This window comes from Salvelinus namaycush, chromosome 8, assembly GCF_016432855.1.
Source record: "Salvelinus namaycush isolate Seneca chromosome 8, SaNama_1.0, whole genome shotgun sequence".
In the NCBI taxonomy this organism is placed as follows: domain Eukaryota; kingdom Metazoa; phylum Chordata; class Actinopteri; order Salmoniformes; family Salmonidae; genus Salvelinus; species Salvelinus namaycush.
Genome location: NC_052314.1, coordinates 59246328 through 59268331, shown reverse-complemented (window position 1 = coordinate 59268331; position 22004 = coordinate 59246328). Strand labels below are relative to the sequence as shown.

Below are 22004 nucleotides of genomic sequence, written 5' to 3'. Positions count from 1 at the left end.
CACCTTGTAATAGAATGTACAGTACGAAAATAAGGAGATGACCATTAGGCTACAGGAGATGAGAATTGCAGTAACATATGAGGTTCATTTGATTTTATTCATTTTAGCAATGATGCTTGCAAAAAGGTTGTAGTTGTTCCCATAGTAGATAGACCAGGGGTATTCTACTCTTACCCTACGAGGTCCGGAGCCTGCTGATTTTCTGTTCTACCTGATCTTTTTTTTTTTTTTTTACTTTATTTAACTAGGCAAGTCAGTTAAGAACAAATTATTATATTCAATGACAGCCTAGAAACAGTGGGTTAACTGCCTTGTTCATGGGGCAGAACGACAAATGTTTATCTTGTCGGCTCGGGGATTTAATCTTGCAACCTTTCGGTTACTAGGTCAATGCTCTAACCACTGCCGCCCCTGGTGTCCCAGGTCTAAATCAGTCCCTGATTAAAGGGGAACAAGGGAAAAAAAGCAGTGGAACTGGCTTTGAGGTCCAGAGTTGAGTTTGAGGGAGATAGAGCAACCATGTACTGTCTATGTAGGCCTAAAACTGATTCTGCATAAACTAAATACTGGGCTCACAGCTAACCTTTTAGGTCAATAATGTGCTGTTTTAATACAAATGTTGTTGGCTTTATAATCGTGAGAGAATTATGCTTTGAACTGCGGAGTAGAGCACCAGTTAAAGGAGTCATAGCCGGGGTCTCGATGGAGGTAGATACTGAATAATTAAAGCGAATCCAAGATGTGGTTGGTGTCCGTCCCCTGAACCACATGGTGAATGGGGAAAAGGAAGAAACTCAGTCGGTTCCTTTGTTTTTTGATAAAGAGCACATTCCTATGCATGTAAAGTTAGGTCACGAAAAGTATGCAGATAGAGTATTTGTCCATAAGCCACTACAATGCAATAACTGTAAAGGATTTGGCCATGTCAAAAATGTTTGCAGACGGAAGGAGTATATTGAAGATCGGAGTGAAGAAGGTCATTGTTGCAATTGTGGTGGGGATCATTATCCAGAGTTCTTGGAGTGCCCTGTAAGGGTGAGGGAGGTCAAGGTGGCAAAAGTAAGGGCGGGTCATAGGATCTCCTACGCAGAACCAAGCAAAAGAATTGAGACAGCAAGTGACGCTAGTGTTGATGATATGGTAGTGGATACACCCCAGACATTAAAAAATTGGACATCATTGTGGCTGCGGCAGAAAAGTCTTTGGGCCTGAAAGAATTCACAGCGGATGACCTGCAAGGGGTACTGGCGGCGAAAGATGTACCGCCCTCCAGGGCTCCTGACCCTGTGTAGGGATCAGATTGTGATTTTAACAGAAGTAGTAGCGTGAATTTTGGTTAGTGTTGATTGTTTTTGGTAGTTAGTATGAATTTGTTCATCTAAAACATATTTCGTTTTTTGTGTCATATTTTACTACATTAGGTGGCGGCAATACACTTTATGATTGTAGTCTGCTCATAAACCTCAAAGTAGAAGAAGAATCGTGAGCGAAATTGAACTAGCTAGTAGCTAATGGGAGCTAGCTATACTGAACAAAAATATGACCGCAACAATTTCTAAGATTTTGCTGAGTTAAAGTTCATATAAGGAAATCAGTGAATTGAAATAAATAAATTAGGCCTTAATCTATGGATTTCACATGACTGGGCAGGGGCGCAGCCATGGGTGGGCATAGGCCCACCCACTTGGAAGCAATGGTCACCCATTGTGGAGCCAGGCCCAGCCAATCAGGATGAGTTTTTCCCCACAAAAGGGCTTTATTACAGACAGAAGTACTCCTTAGCACCCCGCCCTCCCCCCTCTGACGATCCAGCAGGTGAAGAAGCTGGATGTGGAGGTCCTGGGCTGGCGAGGTTACACATAGTCTGCGGTTGTAAGGCCGGTTGGACGTAATGCCAAAATCTCTAAAACAACGTAGAGAAATTAACATTCAATTCTCTGGACTTTTCTCAAAACAAACCCTGTGACTAGCTACTTCGTGTGCCTCATGCTAGCCTGCACAGACAAATATCACTCCAGAAATGTCAAAATTCTAGACCATTTCTCCCCTCCTGCAGCAGCTTTAGCTCATCTTGAGTAACAGAAAAATGCAGTAAAAACCAGCATGCTGCAAACATTCTAAAATGTTTTGTCACTGGTGCTTGTTTTTAGTCCTTTTAGTTGCTCCTACGGCACTAACCTGGTGAGCACCTTTGGAGCTCCGCCCAAGCAAGGCATTTGATTGGTTTGATGTGTTGCGAGGCGTCACTGATTTACACCGGGTTCTCACTCCTCTTTAGGCTGATTTCTGCCATGGAACTTCCCCAGGCTTCTCGTTTTAGGGAAGCCCGGTTCGCAACAAGGCTACATTCAAGGTAATGTCATTAAGTGTGGAAAGAAAAATAAATGCATTGCATTACGATGACCACCCTTTCCATGCATACAACATTTTTGCACTTTTGGTAACTTGGCCTTTTGGTGACATGGGGGGGGGGGGGGGGGGGGCATTCTTATGACATTGCCAGCAGTAAGATTAATTTGAGCTCGATTTCCAAAAAGACAAGTGCTGTAGCTTTCGAATGATATGTCACTTTCTATTTTCTGACTGAAATTGACAAAGTAGGTACCACTTAAGGATCTGAGGACCAAAACAATCTCTGAGTTTAACAGATTAAATGAAGACATGGCTGTCTCATGGTATGGTGGGGTATGCAAAACTTTGAGCACCTATCTCCTGAACGTTTTGAGATTCCAGTAAAAAAAAGTAACTTTCTGACCCTTCTACCATGGGCAAGTATGGAAAGTGTCATTCAAATCAAAATGGGTGCAGTTAAAAAGGGATTGAAATCAAACGTAACGACCCTTTGATTACTTGACACTCTTTAATGGTTTGATAATTCAAAGGCATGGTCCCACACTTAAGACAAAATGTATCAAGACCTGGGCCCGTATCCACAAAGAGTCTCAGAGTAGAAGCCCTGATCAAAGATCAGGTCCCCGCATGTCTACATAGTCTTATTCATTATGATCTAAAAAGCTAAACTGATCCTAGATCAGCACTCCTACTCAGAGGCTTTCTGGATACGGGCACTAACCTAGTACCATTCAGACAGTAGTTTAGTGGGCTCACCTCTGTGAGACTGTGTGTGGTCCTGTGCTGCTCCGTTGGTTCTTCTGTGGGTTCAGAAAGTGTATTCTGGTTTTCCTCCGTGACCATGGTCCGTTCAGGGTTCCCCAGACCCTCCTCATACCCCTTCTTCTCCTCCTCCTGCAATAGAGACGTAATACAGATTACACACACATACAGTATACTCCTTTAGGTATGTACACACGCACACACAGATAAAACACAATTTCAACATGCAGGGTTTTTTCCCCCGCGCAGCCTATGTCCAAACAGTAAAAAAAATATATATAAAAAAAATAAAAATGGATGAAAAAACATTTTCAGTGTGAACTTACATGACTAAAACTAGATAAAGATAAATGGACCTATATATTTTAATAAGATCATCATTAAGAACTAACAATCACCTAAATAAAAGCTAGACAGTCAGCGACCGCACCATTGACCATGCCCCCTGTCACATCTACCACATATGCCCCATTTTGATCCAGAAAAAAACCCTGACATGGAGTGTTTAGCCATCCCCACTACGTTTGAGTCCTATCATGTAGTTACAGAATGACTTCATTGTTGTTAAATCCATCATGGTGGACATAAATATGATATGCGTAAAAAAACAAGTCCGCTATGCTAAGTCAAAAGTCATCAGACAAACCTAACTAAACTATTTTGACGTGTACAGTAGGTGTTTGTTAGTGTGTGGGTATGTGTAGGTATATTTAGTAAGTGTATATTGGTTAGAAAGTGCTGTCGGTTATATGCAGAATAGGGTGAGATCCGATGTGATGTATACAAGAGAGTCAATGTAAATCTTAGAATGAAAGTCAAATTTTTTGTTTATTAAACAAGCAAGTTTTATATTCACCAGATGAAAACACCACAACAAAAAATCTGCATGAACATGATAAACTGTATTAGTATACTCATTAAAAGTGTCTTGGGGGGAAAAAAACATTAAGTAGTTAAATGGAAGTAATGAAATAAACATTTGTTTACATCATATAGCCTACAAATACTAGTACTACTAATAATACTAGTAATACAAACACAATATGTAATAGACTTTTTAGGCTTATATACAGGGCTTTCAGAAAGTATTCATACCCTTTGACTCATTCCACATTTTGAGTTACAGCTCAAATTCAAAATACACCCCTGAGCCAATACTTCGTAGAAGCACTTTTGGCAGTGATTACAGCTGAGAGTCTTTCTTGGTAAGTCTCTAAGAGCTTTCCACACCTGGATTGTGCAACATTTGCCCATTATTCTTAAAAGAAAATCTACAAGCCCTGTCAAATTGGTTGTTGATCATTGCTAGACAACAATTTTCAGGTCTTGCCTCAGATTTTCAAGTAGATTTAAGTCAAAACTGTAACTCGGCCACTCAGAAACATTCACTGTCGTCTTGGTAAGCAAATACAGTGTAGATCTGCCTTTGTGATTTAGGTTATTGTCCTGCTGAAAGGTGAATTAATCTCCCAGTGTCTGGTGGAAAGCAGACGGAACCAGGTTTTCCTCTAGGATTTTGCCTGTGCTTAGCTCCATTCCATTTTTTTTTATCCTGAAAAACTCCCCAGTCCTTAACAATTAAAAGCATACCATGATGCAGCCACCACTATGCTTGAAAATATGGAGAGTGGTACTCTGTAATATATTGGATTGGATTTGCCCCAAACATAACACATTGTATTTATTCAGGACAAAAAGTGAATTGCTTTTCCACATTTCTTGCAGTATTACTTTAGTGCCTTGTTGCAAACAGGATGTGTGTTTGGAATATGTTTATTCTGTACAGGCTTCCTTCTTTTCACTCTGTTAATTAGGTTAGTATTGTGGAGTAACTACAATGTTGTTGTGTCAGTGTTCTCCTATCACAGCCATTATCCTCTGTAACCGTTTTAAAGTCACTATTGGCCTCATGGTGAAATCCCTGAGCAGTTTCCTTCCTCTCCAGCAACTGAGTTAGGAAGGCCGCTTGTATCTTTGTTGTGACAGGGTGTATTGATACACCATCCAAAGTGTAACGAAAGGGATTTTCAATGTCTGATATTTATATTTTTACCCATCTACCAATAGGTGCCCTTCTTTGCGAGGCATTGAAAAACCTCCCTGGTCTTTGTGGTTTAATCTGTGTCTGAAATTCACTGCTTGACTGAGGGATAATTTTATGTGTGGGGTAAAGCGATGAGGTAGTCATTCACAAATCAAGTTAAACAGTATTATTGCACCAAAGTCCATGCAACTTATTATGTGACTTAAGCACATTTGTAGTCCTGAACTTATTTAGGCTTGCCATAAGAAATGGGTTGAATACTTATTGACTCAATACATTTCAGCTATTCATTTGTAATTCATTTGTAAAACTTTTGAAAAACACAATTCCACTTTGAAATTATGGGGTATTGTATAGCCCAGTGACAAAAATATAAATGTAATACATTTTAAATTCAGGCTGTAACACAATATTGTATTATATGTCTTATACAGTTGAAGTCGGAAGTTTACCTACACTTAGGTTGGCGTCATTAAAACACATTTTTCAACCACTCCACAAATTTCTTGTTAGCAAACTAAAGTTTTGGCAAGTCGGTTAGGACATCTACTTCGTGCATGACACATGTAATTCTTCCAACAATTGTTTACAGACAGATTAATTCACTGTATCACAATTCCAGTGGGTCAGAAGTTTACATACACCAAGTTGACTGTGCCTTTAAACAGCTTGGAAAATTCCAGAAAAAGATGTCATGGCTTTAGAAGCTTATGATAGGCTAATTGACATAATCCGAGTCAATTGGAGGTGTAACTGTGGATGTATTTCAAGGCCTACCTTCAAACTCAGTGCCTCTTGTCTTGACATCATGGGAAAATCAAAAGAAATCAGCCAAGACCACAGAAAAAAAGACCTCCACAAGTCTGGTTCATCCTTGGGAGAAATTTCCAAACGCCTGAAGGTACCACGTTCATCTGTACAAACAATAGTATGCAAGTATAAACACCATGGGACCACGCAGCCGCTCAGGAAGGAGACGCGTTCTGTCTCCTAGAGATGAGCATACTTTGGTGTGAAAAGTGCAAATCAATCCCAGAACAACAGCAAAGGACCTTGTGAAGATGCTGGAGGAAACAGGTACAAAAGTATCTATATCCACAGTAAAACGAGTCCTATATCGACATAACCTGAAAGGCCGCTCAGCAAGGAAGAAACCACTGCTCCAAAACCGCCATAAAAAAGCCAGACTACGGTTTGCAACTGCACATGGGGACAAAGATCGTACTTTTTGGAGAAATGTCCTCTGGTCTGATGAAACAAAAATATAACTGTTTGGCCATAATGACCATCGTTATGTTTGGAGGAAAAAGGGGGAGGCTTGCAAGCTGAAGAACACCATCCAAACCGTGAAGTACGGGGGTGGCAGCATCATCTTGTGGGGGTGCTTTGCTGCAGGAGGGACTGGTGCACTTCACAAAATAGATGGCATCATGAGGATGGAAATATGTGGATATATTGAAGCAACATCTCAAGACATCAGTCAGGAAGTTAAAGCTTGATCGCAAATGGACAATGACCCCAAGCATACTTCCAAAGTTGTGGCAAAATGTCTTAAGGACAACAAAGTCAAGGTATGGGAGTGGCCATCAGAATTTATGAAATAAATAAAAGCTGAAATAAATAATTCTCTCTACTATTATTCTGACATTTCACATTCTTATAATAAATCGATGATCCTAACTGACCTAACACAGGGAATTTTACTAGGATTAAATGTCAGGAATTGTGAAAAACTGAGTTTAAATGTATTTGGCTAAGGTGTATGTAAGCTTCCGACTTCAACTGTATATCACACAATGTCTGGGCCTTGCACTTCAACGATTGACCCACAACTGCTGCTTATTTTATGCATCCATGTCATCTTGCTGCGTCTACCTTTAATGCAGGGGTTGATCTTAGCATCAGAAGCTATCGAGTGGAATGGTTACTTCCTATGTTATAGTGGAATGGTTTTTCTGCTGGTGCATCTTGAGGTATCTCCTCTCCGAGAACCTCTTCCCACAGTGAGTACAGTCGAATGGCCTTTCTCCCGTGTGGACCTTCAGGTGCATCTTCAGCTGGTGCTGGCGGGGGAACCTCTTCTCGCACTGGGGGCAGCTGTAGGGTTTCTCCCCTGTGTGGACTCTCTGGTGCCTCTTCAGGCTGGACGATTGTGAAAAACTGGCCTGGCACAGGTGGCAGCCGAATGGTTTCTCCCCCGTGTGCATCCTTTGGTGGATCTCCACCTGTTTGCAGAAACGGAAGGCTTTCCCACAGAATGAACACAGGAAGCGCTTCTCTTTGCCACCGGATCTACTGATAGCATCACTACTACTGTCATTTGTCAATGGGCTTGTGTAGCCATTTAAAGTTGAAGCACTGGCATTGTCTGAGGTCTGGTTTAACATTAGGAGAGCGTGAGAAGGACGAAGGCCAGGGAGTGTCTGTGTTGTCGCAGGGTCCATGTTCCAGTTGATAGATCCTAAAGAAGGCAGGCTGAAGGCAGCACCTGTTAGGGGGTTAACCTGAGGCGCCAAAGGTGTCTCTGAATCACAATTATAGGAGCAGGATGGAGTATCGCTAGCAGAGTTTGTGTCTGTTCTCTCCCGCCTCATATGGATACCTCCCAGTCCCCATGGACCAAATCTATGCCTCGCCCTGGTCTCAGCCAGTCTGTTGTCATGGAGACTAAATTTGGATGTTGTTTTGTGTTCGACTGTCTGTTTCTGGTAGTGGTTAACAGTGTTGTTCCCCAGTCCAGAGTTGAGGACGCTGTCCCATCCACTGACCTCCACTATGTCACCTCTGGTCCTGGCCTGCTTAGTGATGTTGTCCCCTGGGCCCTTGGCTGCACCGGTCTGGGTCTGGGAATCCAAAATGGTCGGCCAGTCTCCTCTGTTACCCTCCAGCCAACCACCTGCAGGAAGAGGTTACAAAATAGACTTTACAAACATGGCAGAGTTTTCATACATTAAGTAAGTTCATACATTATTTTATGAATTAAGAAAATATAGGAAAGAAAATAGCCAGGCGCATCACTATTCCCAATGAAGATCTATTACTGTATGTAGGCAGGTAGCCTAGTGGTTAAGAGCATTGGGCCGACTAGTTGAAAATTCTGTCAATGTGCCCTTGAGCAAGGTACCTGCTTACTTACCCTAATTGCTCCCTGTAAAGTTGCTCTGGATAAGAGTGTCTACTAAATTACGAAAATGTAAATATGTATTTCTCCCTTACCTTGTTCCCCCATCTTTAGTCCACTCAGCAGATCAATGCTCTCTGGTCCGTCTTCTACTGTCTCCTCTTTGACCAGCAGCAGATCAGGCTTCCCATCCTCCATGTCTACTGACTGTAAGCGATACAGAGTGAGAGGATGTTGGATCAAGAAATCTGATATGAGCACCCTGCTATGGAGCATCTTCTGTTTGGGAAATGAGGGATTGCTATGAGTACTATGCAAACATGTTAGTTGATTTGATACTATGCAAACATATTGGTTGATTTAATTACTTGACACTCCTTAATGGTTTGATAATTCAAAGGCATGGTCTCACACTTAAAGGGCAACTCCACCACTTTTCAACCTCACTTTCATTATCTCCAGCAAAATACCAGTGTCAACACACTTTTAGTGTATGTGGATACCTGCTCGTAGAACATCCCTTTCCAAAATCATGGACATTAATATGGAGTTGGTCCCCCCTTTGCTACCATAACAGCCTCCGCTCTTCTGAGAAGGCTTTCCACTAGATGTTGGAACATTGCTGCAGGGACTTGCTTCCATTCAGCCACAAGAGCATTAGTGAGGTCGGGCACTGATGTTGGGCGATTAGGCCTGGCTCGCAGTCGGCGTTCCAATTCATCCCAAAGGTGTTAGATGAGGTTGAGGTCAGGCCTCTGTGCAGGCCTGTCAAGGTCTTCAACACCGATCTCTACAAAACATTTCTGTATGGACCTCGCTTTGTGCATGGGGGCATTGTCATGCTGAAACAGGAAAGGGCCTTCCCCAAACTGTTTTCACAAAGGTGGAAGCACAGAATCATCTAGAATGTCATTGTATGCTATAGCATTAAGATTTCCCTTCACTGGAACTAAGGGGCCTTGCACGAACCATGAAAAACAGCCCCAGACCATTATTCCTCATCCATAAAACTTAACAGTTGGTACTATGCAATGGGACAGGTAGAGTTCTCCTGGCGTCCGCCAAACCTAGATTCGTCCGTCGGACTGCCAGATGGTGAAACGTGATTCATCACTTAAGAGAACGCGTTTCCACTGCTCCAGAGTCTAATGGCGGCGAGCTTTACACCACTCCAGCCGACGCTTGGCATTGCGCATGGTGATCTTAAGCTTGTGTGCAGCTGCTCGACCATGGAAACCCGACACATTTCTAATGTTAAGTAGAAAAAAATAAGGTAAAAATATTCTACCCGATGACATAAAAAAAGTGATATTCAAACACTGAGATTCGCGGTGATGTAGGGAGCAAGAAAATACCCTCCCTTGGGCTAGAAACTCGGTGCAGGTTTTGAAAATGAATGTTTTTTACTTTTAATCCGTCACAGAGAAGCATTTTTTTAGGACCTTATCTTTTTAACCACAGTCTGTTTTCACATATGTAGACACTGGTTTGGTGCTGGAAATTATGATTATAAGATTGAAAAGTGGCAGAACTTACCTTTTAAGATGACATGAATCAAGACCGGGCCGTATGCACAAAGAGTCTCAGAGTAGGAGTACTGACCTTTGCATATGCAATGCATTCGGAAAGTATTCAAACCCCTTGACTTTTTCCACATTTTGTTACTTATTCTAAAATTGATTAAATAATTTTACACACAATCTACACATAATACCCAAATCTTCCAGAAGGACAACCATATCTGCAGCACTCCACCACTCAGGCCTTTATTGTAGAGTGTCCAGACGGAATCCACTCCTCAGTAAAAAGGCACATGACAGCCTGCTTGGAGTTTGACAAAAGGCACCTACAGTGAAGGACTCTCAGACCATGAGAAAAAATATTTTCTGATCTGATGAAACCAAGATTGAACTCTTTGGCCTGAATGCCAAGCGTCACATCTGGAGGAAACCTGGCATCATCCCTACAGTGAAGCATGGTGGTGGCAGCATCATGCTGTGGGGATGTTTTTCAGAGCCTGGGACTTGGAGACTAGTCAGGATCGAGGGAAAGATGAATGGCGCAAAGTACAGAGAGATCCTTGATGAAAACCTGCTCCAGAGCGCTCAGGACCTCAGACTGGGGCGAAGGTTCACCTTCCAACAGTAAAACAACCCTAAGGACACAGCCAAGACAACACAGGAGTGGTTTCGGGACAAGTCTCTGAATGTCCTTAAATGGCCCAGCCAGATCACGGACTTTAACCCGATTTAACATCTCTGGGGAGACCTGAAAACAGATATGCAGCGACAGTCCCGATCCAACCTGACAAAGCTTGAGAGGATCTGCAGAGAAGAATGGGAGAAACTCCCCAAATACAGGTGTGCCAAGCTTGTAGCGTCATACCCAAAGGTGCTTCAACAAAGTACTGAGTAAAGGGTCTGAATACTTATGTAAATGTGACATTTCAGCTCTGAATCTTTAATACATTTGCAAAAATTTCGAAAATACTAATTTGCATTGTCATTATGGGGTGTTGTGTGTAGATTGATGACGGAAAAAATACTATTTCATCAATTTTAGAACAAGGCTGTAACGTAACAAAACGTGGAAAAAGTAAAGGGTTCTGAATACTTTACGAATGCACTGTAGACAGGTATGTGCCTTTCCAAATCATGTACAATCAATTGAATTTACCACAGGTGGACGCCATTCAAGTTGTAGAAACATCTCAAGGATGATCAATGGTAACACGATGCACCTGAGCTCAACTTCAAGTCTCATAGCAAAGGGGCTGAATACTTATGTACATTTAATTTAATTTAGCTAACATTTATAAAAACCTATTTTCGCTTTGTTATTATGGGGTATTATGTGCCGATTGACGAGGGAAAAAATATTGTATCAATTTTAGCTACGTAGGCAGCTGAGTGAGCAGCAGCTACGTTAAAAAAATCCAGCACATGCACAGAAATCTCTGTATCAATAGGCAAGTCGGGTTCCAGAAAAATCGGGAACAGTATATATTTTTGTTGTTGTAATTTTACCCCCTTTTCCTCCCCAATTTTGTTATAACTAATTGGTAGTTACGATCTTGGCTCATCACTGCAACTCCCCAACAGGCTCGGGAGAGGCGAAGGTCGAGTCATGCTTCCTCCGAAACATGACCCGCCAAGCCGCACTGCTTCTTAACACCTGCTCGCGTAACCCGGAAGCCAGCCGCACCGATGTGTCGGAGGAAACTGACAACTGAAGTCAGTTGGCCCGCCACAAGGAGTCGCTAGAGCGCGATGAGCCAAGTAAAGCCACCCGGCCAAACCCAGACGACACTGGGCCAATTGTGCGCTGCCCTATGGGACTCCTGGTCACGGCCGGATGTGACACAACCTGGGATCAAACCCCAGGCTGTCATTATGCCTCAACACTGCGATGCAGTGCCTTAGACCGCTGTGCCACTCGGGAGGCTTTTAAAATGAAATATTGGTGCACAATTTCAACTTAAAAATATGTTTTAACCTTTCTAGGACACACGTTCCGCTAGCGGAACCCCCCCCCCCACAACATTCCGCTGAAAAGGCAGCGCGGGAAATTCAAAAATATTTTCTTTCACACATTAACAAGTCCAATACAGCAAATGAAAGATAACCATCTTGTTAATCTACCCATCGTGTCCGATTTAAAAAATGCTTTACAGTGAAAACACAACATATGATTACGTTAGATCACCGCCAAGTCCAAAAAACACACAGCCATTTTCCCAGCCAAAGATAGGAGTCATAAAAAACAGAAATAGAGATAAAAAGAATCACTAACCTTTGATGATCTTCATCAGATGACACTCATAGGACATCATGTTACACAATACATGTATGTTTTGTTCGATAATGTGCATATTTATATCCAAAAATCTTTACATTGGCGCCATTGTTCAGAAATGCCTCCAAAATATCCGGAGAAATTGCAGAGAGCCACATCTAATAACAGAAATAGTCATCATACACTTTGATGAAAGATACATGTTTTACATAGAATTAAAGATATACTTGTTCTTAATGCAACCGCTGTGTCAGATTTTAAAAAAACTTTACGGCAAAAGCACACCATGCAATAATCTGAGACGGCGCTCAGATATAAAAAACATTTCTCCGCCATGTTGGAGTCAACAGAAATACGAAAATACATCATAAATATTCCCTTACCTTTGATAATCTTCATCAGAATGCACTCCCAGGAATCCTAGTTCCACAAAAAATTGTTGTTTCCAAGTAGCTACTTTTGCTAGCGCGTTTAGTACACATATCCAAACGCTCGTGCAAGTCCCGCATAACGTTGGACGAAAACTTCAAAATGTTATATTACAGGTCGAATAAACTGGTCAAACTAAGTAGAGAATCAATCTTCAGGATGTTGTTATCATATATATCCAATAACGTTCCAACCGGAGCATTCCTTCGTGTCTGTAGAAGTAATGGAACGCAAGGCAATATCACCTGGAATGCGCGTGACCAGGATCTGGCAATCTGCCAGACCACTGACTCACTCCCCTCTCATCCGGCCCCACAACACAGTATAAGCTTCATTCAACGTTCTACAGACTGTTGACATCTAGTGGAATGCGTAGGAAGTGCAAACAGATCCATATCTTACTGGGATTTGAACAGGCGATGAGTTGAATATCGACCAACCTCAGAATTTCCACTTCCTGTTTGGACGTTTGCCTGCCATATGAGTTCTGTTATACTCACAGACATAATTCAAACAGTTTTAGAAACTTCAGAGTGTTTTATATCCAATAGTGATAACAATATGCATATATTAGCATCTGGGACAGAGTAGGAGGCAGTTCAATTTGGGCACGCTATTCATCCAAAGTGAAAATGCTGCCCCCTATCCCTAAAAAGTGAACCTGTCTAGGACTGGGGTTCCGCCCCTCGCCAACAGCCAATGAAATTGCAGGGCGCCAAATACAAATCAACAGAAATCTCATAAATCAAATTTCTCAAACATACAAGTATTAGGCACCATTTTAAAGATAAAATTCTCGTTAATCCAGCCACAGTGTCTGATTTCAAAAATGCTTTACAGCAAAAGCTCCACAAACGATTATGTTAGGTCACCACCAAGCCCCAGAAAAACACAGCCATTTTTCCCGCCAAAGAGAGGAGTCACAAAAAGAGATAAAATGAATCACTAACCTTTGATGTTCTTCATCAGATGACACTCATAGGACTTCATGTTACACAATACATGTATGTTTTGTTCGATAAAGTGCATATTTATATCAAAAAATCTAATTTTACATTGGCGCGTTACGTTCAGTAGTTCTAAAACATGCGGTGATTGTGCAGAGAGCCACATGAATTCACAGAAATACTCATTATAAATGTTGATGAAAATTCAAGTGTTATGCATGGAACTTTAGATACACTTCTCCTTAATGCAACCGTTGTGTCAGATTTTAAAAAAACTTTACGGAAAAAGCATAATCTGAGTACGGCGCTCAGAGCCCAAACGAGCCAAAGGAAATATCCGCCATGTTGCGCAGTCAACATTAGTCAAAAATAGCATAAATATTCACTTACCTTTGATGATCTTCATCAGAATGCACTCCCAGGAATCGCAGTTCCACAATAAATGTTTGTTTTGTTCGATAATGTCCATCATTTATGTCCAAATAGCTTCTTTTGTTAGGGAGTTTGGTAAACAAATCCAAACGCGCATTCAGGTCCAGTCGGACGAAAAGTTCAAAAAGTTATATTACAGGTCGAAGAAACTTGTCAAACTAAGTATAGAATCAATCTTTAGGATGTTTTTATCATAAATGTTCAATAATGATCCAACCGGAGAATTCCATTGTCTGTAGAAAAGCAATGGAACGAGAGCTACCTCTCATGTGAAATGCGCGTGACTGAGAACGAGGCAGCTGCCAGACCCCTTAGTCAAACAGCTCTAATTCGCTCCCACTTCACAGTAGAAGCCTGAAACAACGTTCTAAAGACGGTTGACATCTAGTGGAAGCCGTAGGAAGTGCAAAATAACCCATATCCCACTGTGTATTCGATAGGGGCTGAGTTCAAAAACTACAAACCTCAGATTTTCCACTTCCTGTTTGGATTTTTTCTCAGGTTTTTACCTGCCATATGAGTTCTGTTATACTCACAGACATCATTCAAACAGTTTTAGAAACTTCAGAGTGTTTTATATCCAATACTAATAATAATATGCATATATTAGCATCTGGGACTGAGTAGGAGGCAGTTTACTCTGGGCATGCTATTCATTCAAAAGTGAAAATGCTGCCCCCTATCCCAAAGAAGTTTTAAAAGGCACTCATTTCATGGAACGGCCCAGTTCACAGTTGGCTCACCTCAGTGAGACTGTGTGTGGTCCTGTGCTGCTCAGCTGGTTCCACTGTGGGTTCAGGAGGAGGTGTAGTCTGGTTGTCCTCCATGACCATGTTCTCCTCAGGGTTCCCCAGACCCTCCTCCTTCACCAGCAGCACCTCTGGACCCTCCTCCTCCTGGAAGAGAGAGGTGATACAGATTACACTCCTTAAGGTAATCTGTACACACAGATAATATACACACTTTCAGCATGGATTGTTTACCCATCCCCAATACGTTTGAGTTCTATAATGTAGCTACAGAATGACTTCATTGTTGTTAAACCCATCATAGTGGACATACATTTTATGTTGTGGATAAATATAAGTCAGCTATGCTAAGTCAAAAGTCATCAGACAAACCTGACTAAACTATTTTGACGTGTACAGTAGGTGTTTGTTAGTGTGTGGGTATGTGCAGGTGTTTGTTAGTGTGTGGGTATGTGTAAGTGTTTGTTAGTGTGTGGGTATGTGTAGATATTAGGGCTGTCAAACGATGACAATAATCAAGTTAATGGCATTAGTTACTCGCGATTAATCTGCTCAAATTTGGCCACAAAGAAAGATTTTTCAATTTAAAAGTAGTGCATTGAGGTACAGGCGTACTATGCTTTGATTGTAAGGAACGGAAACACAAAATGATCTACGTCAAAATCTTTTAATAGCATTTCCACCATGAACAAAACACGTCACTAACATAGCTACAGCTATTAATGCTCCCAATGTTTGAGTAGGCCTACTCTCTCGTATCAATGTTATTGAAGTGTAAGACTTGTACACAGTACAGACACACACACTCCCTCTCTTACACACACAGTTTTAAGTACTGTTAAAGCTTCAGGCATTCTAGGAAAAAATAACTGTCTCTATGGATACAAAGAGCTTTTAAACTGATGAAAACATTGTAACCATCTCTACTGTTCAGATAACTTTACACACATAGTCCTACGCACACTGTACTAGTGCACATGACAATAAAACCGTGAAACTTGAAACACACATCCTCTCTCTCACACACACTCGTGCGTATGCAGCCTACCTTTGAAGCATCTCTGAGGAGCCAATTCCTTTTCAGTTCTTCCTGTGCCATCCAAATGTGTGCATAGCCTAGTCAGTGGTCAAGTTATCAGGTCGCTGGGTAACATGACTAGCTTGCTAAACAATGGTGTTTGTTATCAAACCAAAAAACAGCAGCTTGCGAGAAGTTTAAAACAGCCTGTGACATGCGCACCAATCTGCGGCAGAAAAAACAAAACAAACATAGCTCCAGTAATATTGGGTATAACTTTCATATGATTTTGGCTAGAGGCACACGATCTTCAGCTATGCAAAGGTGCAAGCATTAACTGTAGCGGTGTTCCCTGTTGTGTTCTGCGCTTAAAAGCGCCGGTGCGGAAACACATGCGCTTAAAAGGTTCCATGCGGTCAAGATATGGAAACGCAATTAACGGCATCCGAAAAATGTACAGCGATAAACATGTCACGCGTTAAATGATGGGCCTAGTAGGTATATTTAGTAAGTGTATATTGGTTATGAAGCACTGTTGAGATCATATGTGATGTATATTAAAGAGAATCTCAATGAAAGTCTTAGAATGAAAAGTCCCATTTTGTGTTTATTAAACATAAACAAGTTTGACATAAACCATATGAAAACCACACATACGCATGACCCAACTAAAAATCGACATTAACTTCTTGAACTGCATTTATTTTTTCATTAAAAGTGTCTTGCGAAAAAATTCAGTCGGTGAACGCAAGTAATCCAGGCATTTGTAAACATATACCCTACAGTGTACAAACATAATATGTAACACATTTTAGGCTTATAACACACAATGTCCTGATGCAATAATCTACCCAGCAATATTCTACACTGAAATCTGATACTCGTTATTCCAAATGTATCTGTGGATCTTTTCTGCTGACAACAATGACAATGTAAACATTTGTCTTTAATGCAGGGTCTGATCTAAATGCAAGAAGCTACCGTGTGAAATGGTTTATTTCTATGTTATAGACTGGAATGATTTTTCTGCTGGTGTATTCTGAGGTAGCTCCTCTCCGAGAACCTCTTCCCGCAGTGCGTACAGGCAAACAGCGTTTCTCCCGTGTGGACCTTCAGGTGCATCTTCAGCTGGTGCTGGCGGGAGAACCTCTTCTCACACTGGGGGCAGCTGTAGGGTTTCTCCCCTGTGTGGACCCTCTGGTGCCTCTTCAGGTCACCAGCCTCAGCGAAGCGCATGTGACACTGTGTACAGCTGAAGGGTTTCACCCCTGTGTGGACTCTCTGGTGCCTCTTCAGGTTGCCAGCCTGGGCGAAGCGCATATGACACCGTGTACAGCTGAAGGGTTTTACCCCTGTGTGGACCCTCTGGTGGATCTCCACATTATGTGGGCAGCTGAAGGCTTTGTTACAGAACATGCAAAGGAACCGTTTCTCTTTACTATTGCCTGATGTAGCATCCCCTCTCTGAGCCTGGGCTCTAGTCCTGTCGTTTGAGTTCAATACCTGATCAAAAAAGACGCGGCCGTGTGAATCAGAAGGCCCCATCGGCGTGGATACTGGGTCGCGATCTCTGAACGCATGTGAAGGGGAGTGGGTCGCAACATTTAGATTTGTCTCCAAGCTTTCCCTGTAATCTAAAAATTCACTGGTGTTTCCCTGCGAGTGTCCTTCTCTTAAGTGAGTCTCATCTGCAATCCATGTCTGAGGAGAGTCTCGCTCAACTTTCACAATCACCTCATCTACGACCAGACCTTCCCCTTTCTTATCTAGGAACCCTTCAGAGTATACACTACTGCTGTACTGGTTCCAGTCCCCACTCATTGGATTAGTCTGTGTATCTAAGCCCACAGGCATGTCACCAGATATCATCTGTGTCTCTGTAGCGTATGAACAGGTCGGATCATTGTCAGCCTGTAATGCATCACCTGAGTCCCGATTGGATAAAACTGTCCTCAGGTTACCGTAAAGTAAATACTCTGAGCGGGGAGCAGGAGGACAGCCCAGTCGCCCCAGCCCCGTTAAAGTCTCGGTGTCTGTCTCTGACTTGAGAACGGCGTTCTGGGTTCCACTGACCTCCGTGATGCTGCATTGGGTCCTGGCCTGCGCTGGGGCGGTGGTGGGGTCCTCCATAGCTACAGGGGGCACTCCAGCCGCTCCAGTCTGGATGTCTCTGCTGTGTCGTGGGTCCTCCTCTCCTTCAGACCTCTCCAGCTTGACCCCAGGACCTGCAGCCTCTGCATCTGCAGACTGACACAAAAAGAGAGGAGGTTATTGAATAACAATGTCAGGGAAGTCTCACAAACTTCCCTATGGCAGATAAATGAGGATGTACATGTAAGCAAGTGAATAGCTGAGGGGAGCCTTTCTGAAATAAACCGGCCACATCTGATGTACTGTAATTTTTATGCAACACTACTAAACTAACCTCTGTAATGATAACGTGCTGGGTTGAGGTTCCACTCCCCTCATCAACAGTGATTGGTTGGTCATCTCTCCATGTATGGTGTCCAATAGGCTTTACAAAGCTTCTGTAGCCTCCAGTGCGATGTCCTTCACCTGAGAGAGTGATTGGGTGAAAAGAGGTGGTTAGGTTAGGTACTGTCAATGCTCAACTGTATATTGTACACTAAGGTAACATGTATCATAACTTCTTGAAATACTATTTATTGATTGATGTATTATGTCCATTGCATCACATTGTTTTCATTGAGTAAATAGGAAATGCAGTAAATCAATAATCTGGTTAGAATATGATATTGTGTCTTTGCGCCAAGATAGCTAAGTAACCAGGGGAATTATTGCATACTATCCAAAAACTGACCAAGACTAAATTCTGAGTAACACATCTGAACACATGTACAGAGGGGAACGGGGCAACAGGCCGCGCATCCTCTGCCTTCTGCAAAATGTACCTCTTGTCATTCCTCTGTATCGGTCGAGGATCTTGACACTACTGGGACGAATGGCGAGGACGCGCTCTGGCATTGTCCTCTCAGCGCGCTCCCGTGCCACCTTCAGTTCCAGTAGTTTTCTCCGCAATGCCCTGTTTTCTTTCTGGCTTTGAGTTATTTCCAAACGAAACACTGCATAGTCGTCATCTACGAGTTTACAGATCTCTGCAACGGCTGCATTCGCTAGCACCTCCATTATAGAGGCTATTTGAGTGTGAAACACCATACAGTTAGCCATTGTTAGCAGCTAGCGTTACCTAGATAACATCTATCAACTAAGTAGTCTCCAACACGAATTATACACTTTATAGGGTGAGTAAATCCAGGGTGTTAAACGTCTAAATAACAACAATAAAAACGCGAACGTAGAAATTGTTCATTGTCACTGTTGTTCACTTCCTTATACTTCTTCTTTACAGCGGTTGGCATCCAATATTTATGGTGCATTACCGCCACCAGCTGTACGGGGATGAAAAAAGGAAACTCCATATTGTGAGAGTGGGAGATCAGTTTTGTTATTATCGCTCACTTCTTCAGTTCTTCAAACGTCCATAACTCCCTCCCAGGCTCTGGGGCCTGAGAGGGTATCACTGCTCTTGACAGCACCTCATGGAACTCCTCCACTGAGAATATTTTAGTCCAAGGAACCACTCTGCCGCATCCACAGTAATGCCCATCTTCCTGGACTTTCCCTCCACGTTAGCTGTGCCATTGATCACCATTGCCATAAAGCCCACAAGTCCACCTTCTTTACATACAGCATATCTGGATCCTGCTGGTGGGAGGCCAACTCTGCAGCCTGCAGAGGCCTACCTGACAACATCGGACTTCCTACTATGTTTACCCTTCCTACCGTCTCCGCCTAGGAGACAGACTGAATTCCCTGATTTTGGCCACCTCCATCTCTTTCACCCTATTTGGGCATTCCAAGGATGTCGCCTCATGTTCTCTACCACAGTTGCAATACTTTATTCCTTTGCATTTCTCTTCTGCTATACAGTCTCCATCAAAGTGGTTTCCCCCACACGTCCCACACCTCGGCTCCTTCCGTCTGCAGACACTTTCTACATGTCCAAACATTTTACAACTGTTACACTGCAAAGGCCTGGATATAAAGGCTTTGACAGGATAATACACATATCCCAGCTGCACTCGGGTCAGGAGGGAGTCCTCATAAAAAAACACAAGGACAGACAAACTCTTCTCCTGCTTGCCGTTAACCACACAATTCATCCAGCGTACATCAACCACTCCAGGAATTTACTTTAGCACATCAATATCAACTTATTATGCAACTCCAGAAATGACTCCTTTTAATAGGTGCCCTGCTCCGATTTAACTTTACCCAAAGCTTTCTCCACCACTTTGGATATCTTCAATGGGTTTACAGAGTTGGGTGTACATAGTTCCAGAAAACATACTCCTACCAAGACACGATGGGGAATTATCAACCCTAGCCAATTTTTCTTATTTTTCAATTTCTTTGGACAAATGTCCATTCTTAATTTCCACTGCAAATTGATTCAAGCTCCACCATAGCAATAAACGCAAGAAACCCTACCTTACTAAAACTCATCCTCTCTGGATCTCTCGCTGTTAAAGGAATTTAATTCCTATATGTTTATCAACCAATTCAATTAAAACACTCTGCCCATACATAAGAATTTGTAAGATACTTATCAGCATTAAATGGACAGAAACCAGTCTCAAAATCAATCAATCAATAGCGTTTATTCTCGAGAGTACTGATCATAGTACAATTTACATTAGGTTATATAATAAAGATGATGTCATAGGTTTTAAAAGGTCCTTCCTCCTCTCGGATACAATGGCAATACAGTTATCGTTCTTATTTTGTCTGCCACCTGTTAGACAATCTGCAACCAACCCAAGGTCTCTCCCCTCCCTGGGTAGAGACAGAATTTCCTGTAAGGAACTCATCATTCCAGCCTGTCTGAAGATAACTCCATTCTTTCTAACAAGGAACACATTATATTCAGAGGTTCATTCATCCATACAGTAACATAGTAGTATTCTGTTTAGTTTTAATTCTAAGTCAAATGTATACATATTTTAGTCATTATTCACAAAAATCCCGTAACACTCTCTCTTCAGGCCTACTCACTGAGGGGCTCCCAGTCTAATCCCTCAACCTTGGGCTAACCGCTACTCTTCACTGCCTCAGCATAGGATACTTTCTGCCCCACTCAAACTCTGGCAATCTCAACCTGTCTCTCTCTCACAGGGCACTTCGGCTCCCCAGCTGCATGGGTGCCCACACACACAGTGCTTTCTCTATCCCAACTTTACACTCCCTCTGACTATCCAAATGAGAAAAAAGTATATTTTACTTAAATATACTACAAATTCACATAATATACTACAAATACAAGATGTATTTTTCTAGTATATCTTAAGTATACTACGTTTACTATCATTACACTTAATACACATTTTAAATGCATTGTTTTTCTGTCTTTAAGTATACTACACTGATTGTACAAAACATTAGGAACACCTTCCTAATATTGAGTTGCACCCCCTCTTGCCCTCAGAACAGCCTTAATCCGTCAGAGCATGGACCAGGCTGGTGACCTGAAAAGACACCAGAGGGTCCACATAGGAGAGAAGCCGTCCGCTGGTACACACTGCGGGAAGAGGTTCTCAGAGAGGAGATACCTCAGGATACACCAGCAAAAAAAACATTCCACTCTATAACATAGAAAGTAACCATTCAACTGGAGTGCTTCTGACATTTAAATGAAACCCTGCATTAAAGACAAAGATTCATTTTCATTGTTATCAGCAAAAAAGACTTTCAGATGCATTTGGAATACCGAGAGTAACAGATTTCAGTGTTGAATATTCCTGGGTAGAATATTGCATCCAGACATTGTGTGATATACACTGAGTGTACAAAACATTAGGACCACCTATTGAGTTGCACCCACTTTTGCTCTCAGAACAGCCTCAATTCATTGGGGCATGGACTCAAACAGGTGTCGAAAGCATTCCACCCATGTTGACTCCAATGCTTCCCACAGTTGTATCAAGTTGGCTGGATGTCCTTTGGGTGGTGGACCATTCTTGATACTCACAGGAAACATTTGAGAGTGAAAAACTCAGCAGCGTAGCAGTTCTTGCGCCCACTGAATGGCACACATACACAATCCATGTCTCAATTGTCTCAATCCTTTAACCTGCCTTCTCCTCTTCATCTATACTGATTGAAGTGGATTTAACAAGTGACAATAAGGGATCATAGCTTTCACCTGAATTCACCTGGTCAGTCTATGTCATGGAAAGAGCAGGTGTTCCTAATGTTTTGTACACTCAGTGTATATGGGTCTTTCTATAAACTAGGGTACCAAGTCATTAATAATCATTTGCATTTTTTTGGATAC

General features: G+C 42.1%; 1 protein-coding gene across 1 annotated transcript; it reads right to left on the bottom strand.

The window, feature by feature from the left end:
• Positions 1-6958: 6958 nt before the first annotated feature.
• Positions 6959-18968, bottom strand: LOC120052930 (zinc finger and BTB domain-containing protein 18-like). Its single transcript, XM_039000167.1, has 6 exons — positions 18562-18968; positions 18075-18205; positions 17723-17896; positions 14626-14778; positions 8375-8486; positions 6959-8054 (listed from the first exon to the last, which is right to left on the bottom strand). Exons 1-6 carry the CDS (start codon positions 18836-18838, stop codon positions 7090-7092), a joined length of 1812 nt encoding a protein of 603 aa, XP_038856095.1. The 5' UTR covers positions 18839-18968; the 3' UTR covers positions 6959-7089.
• Between the last annotated feature and the right edge of the window lie 3036 nt (positions 18969-22004).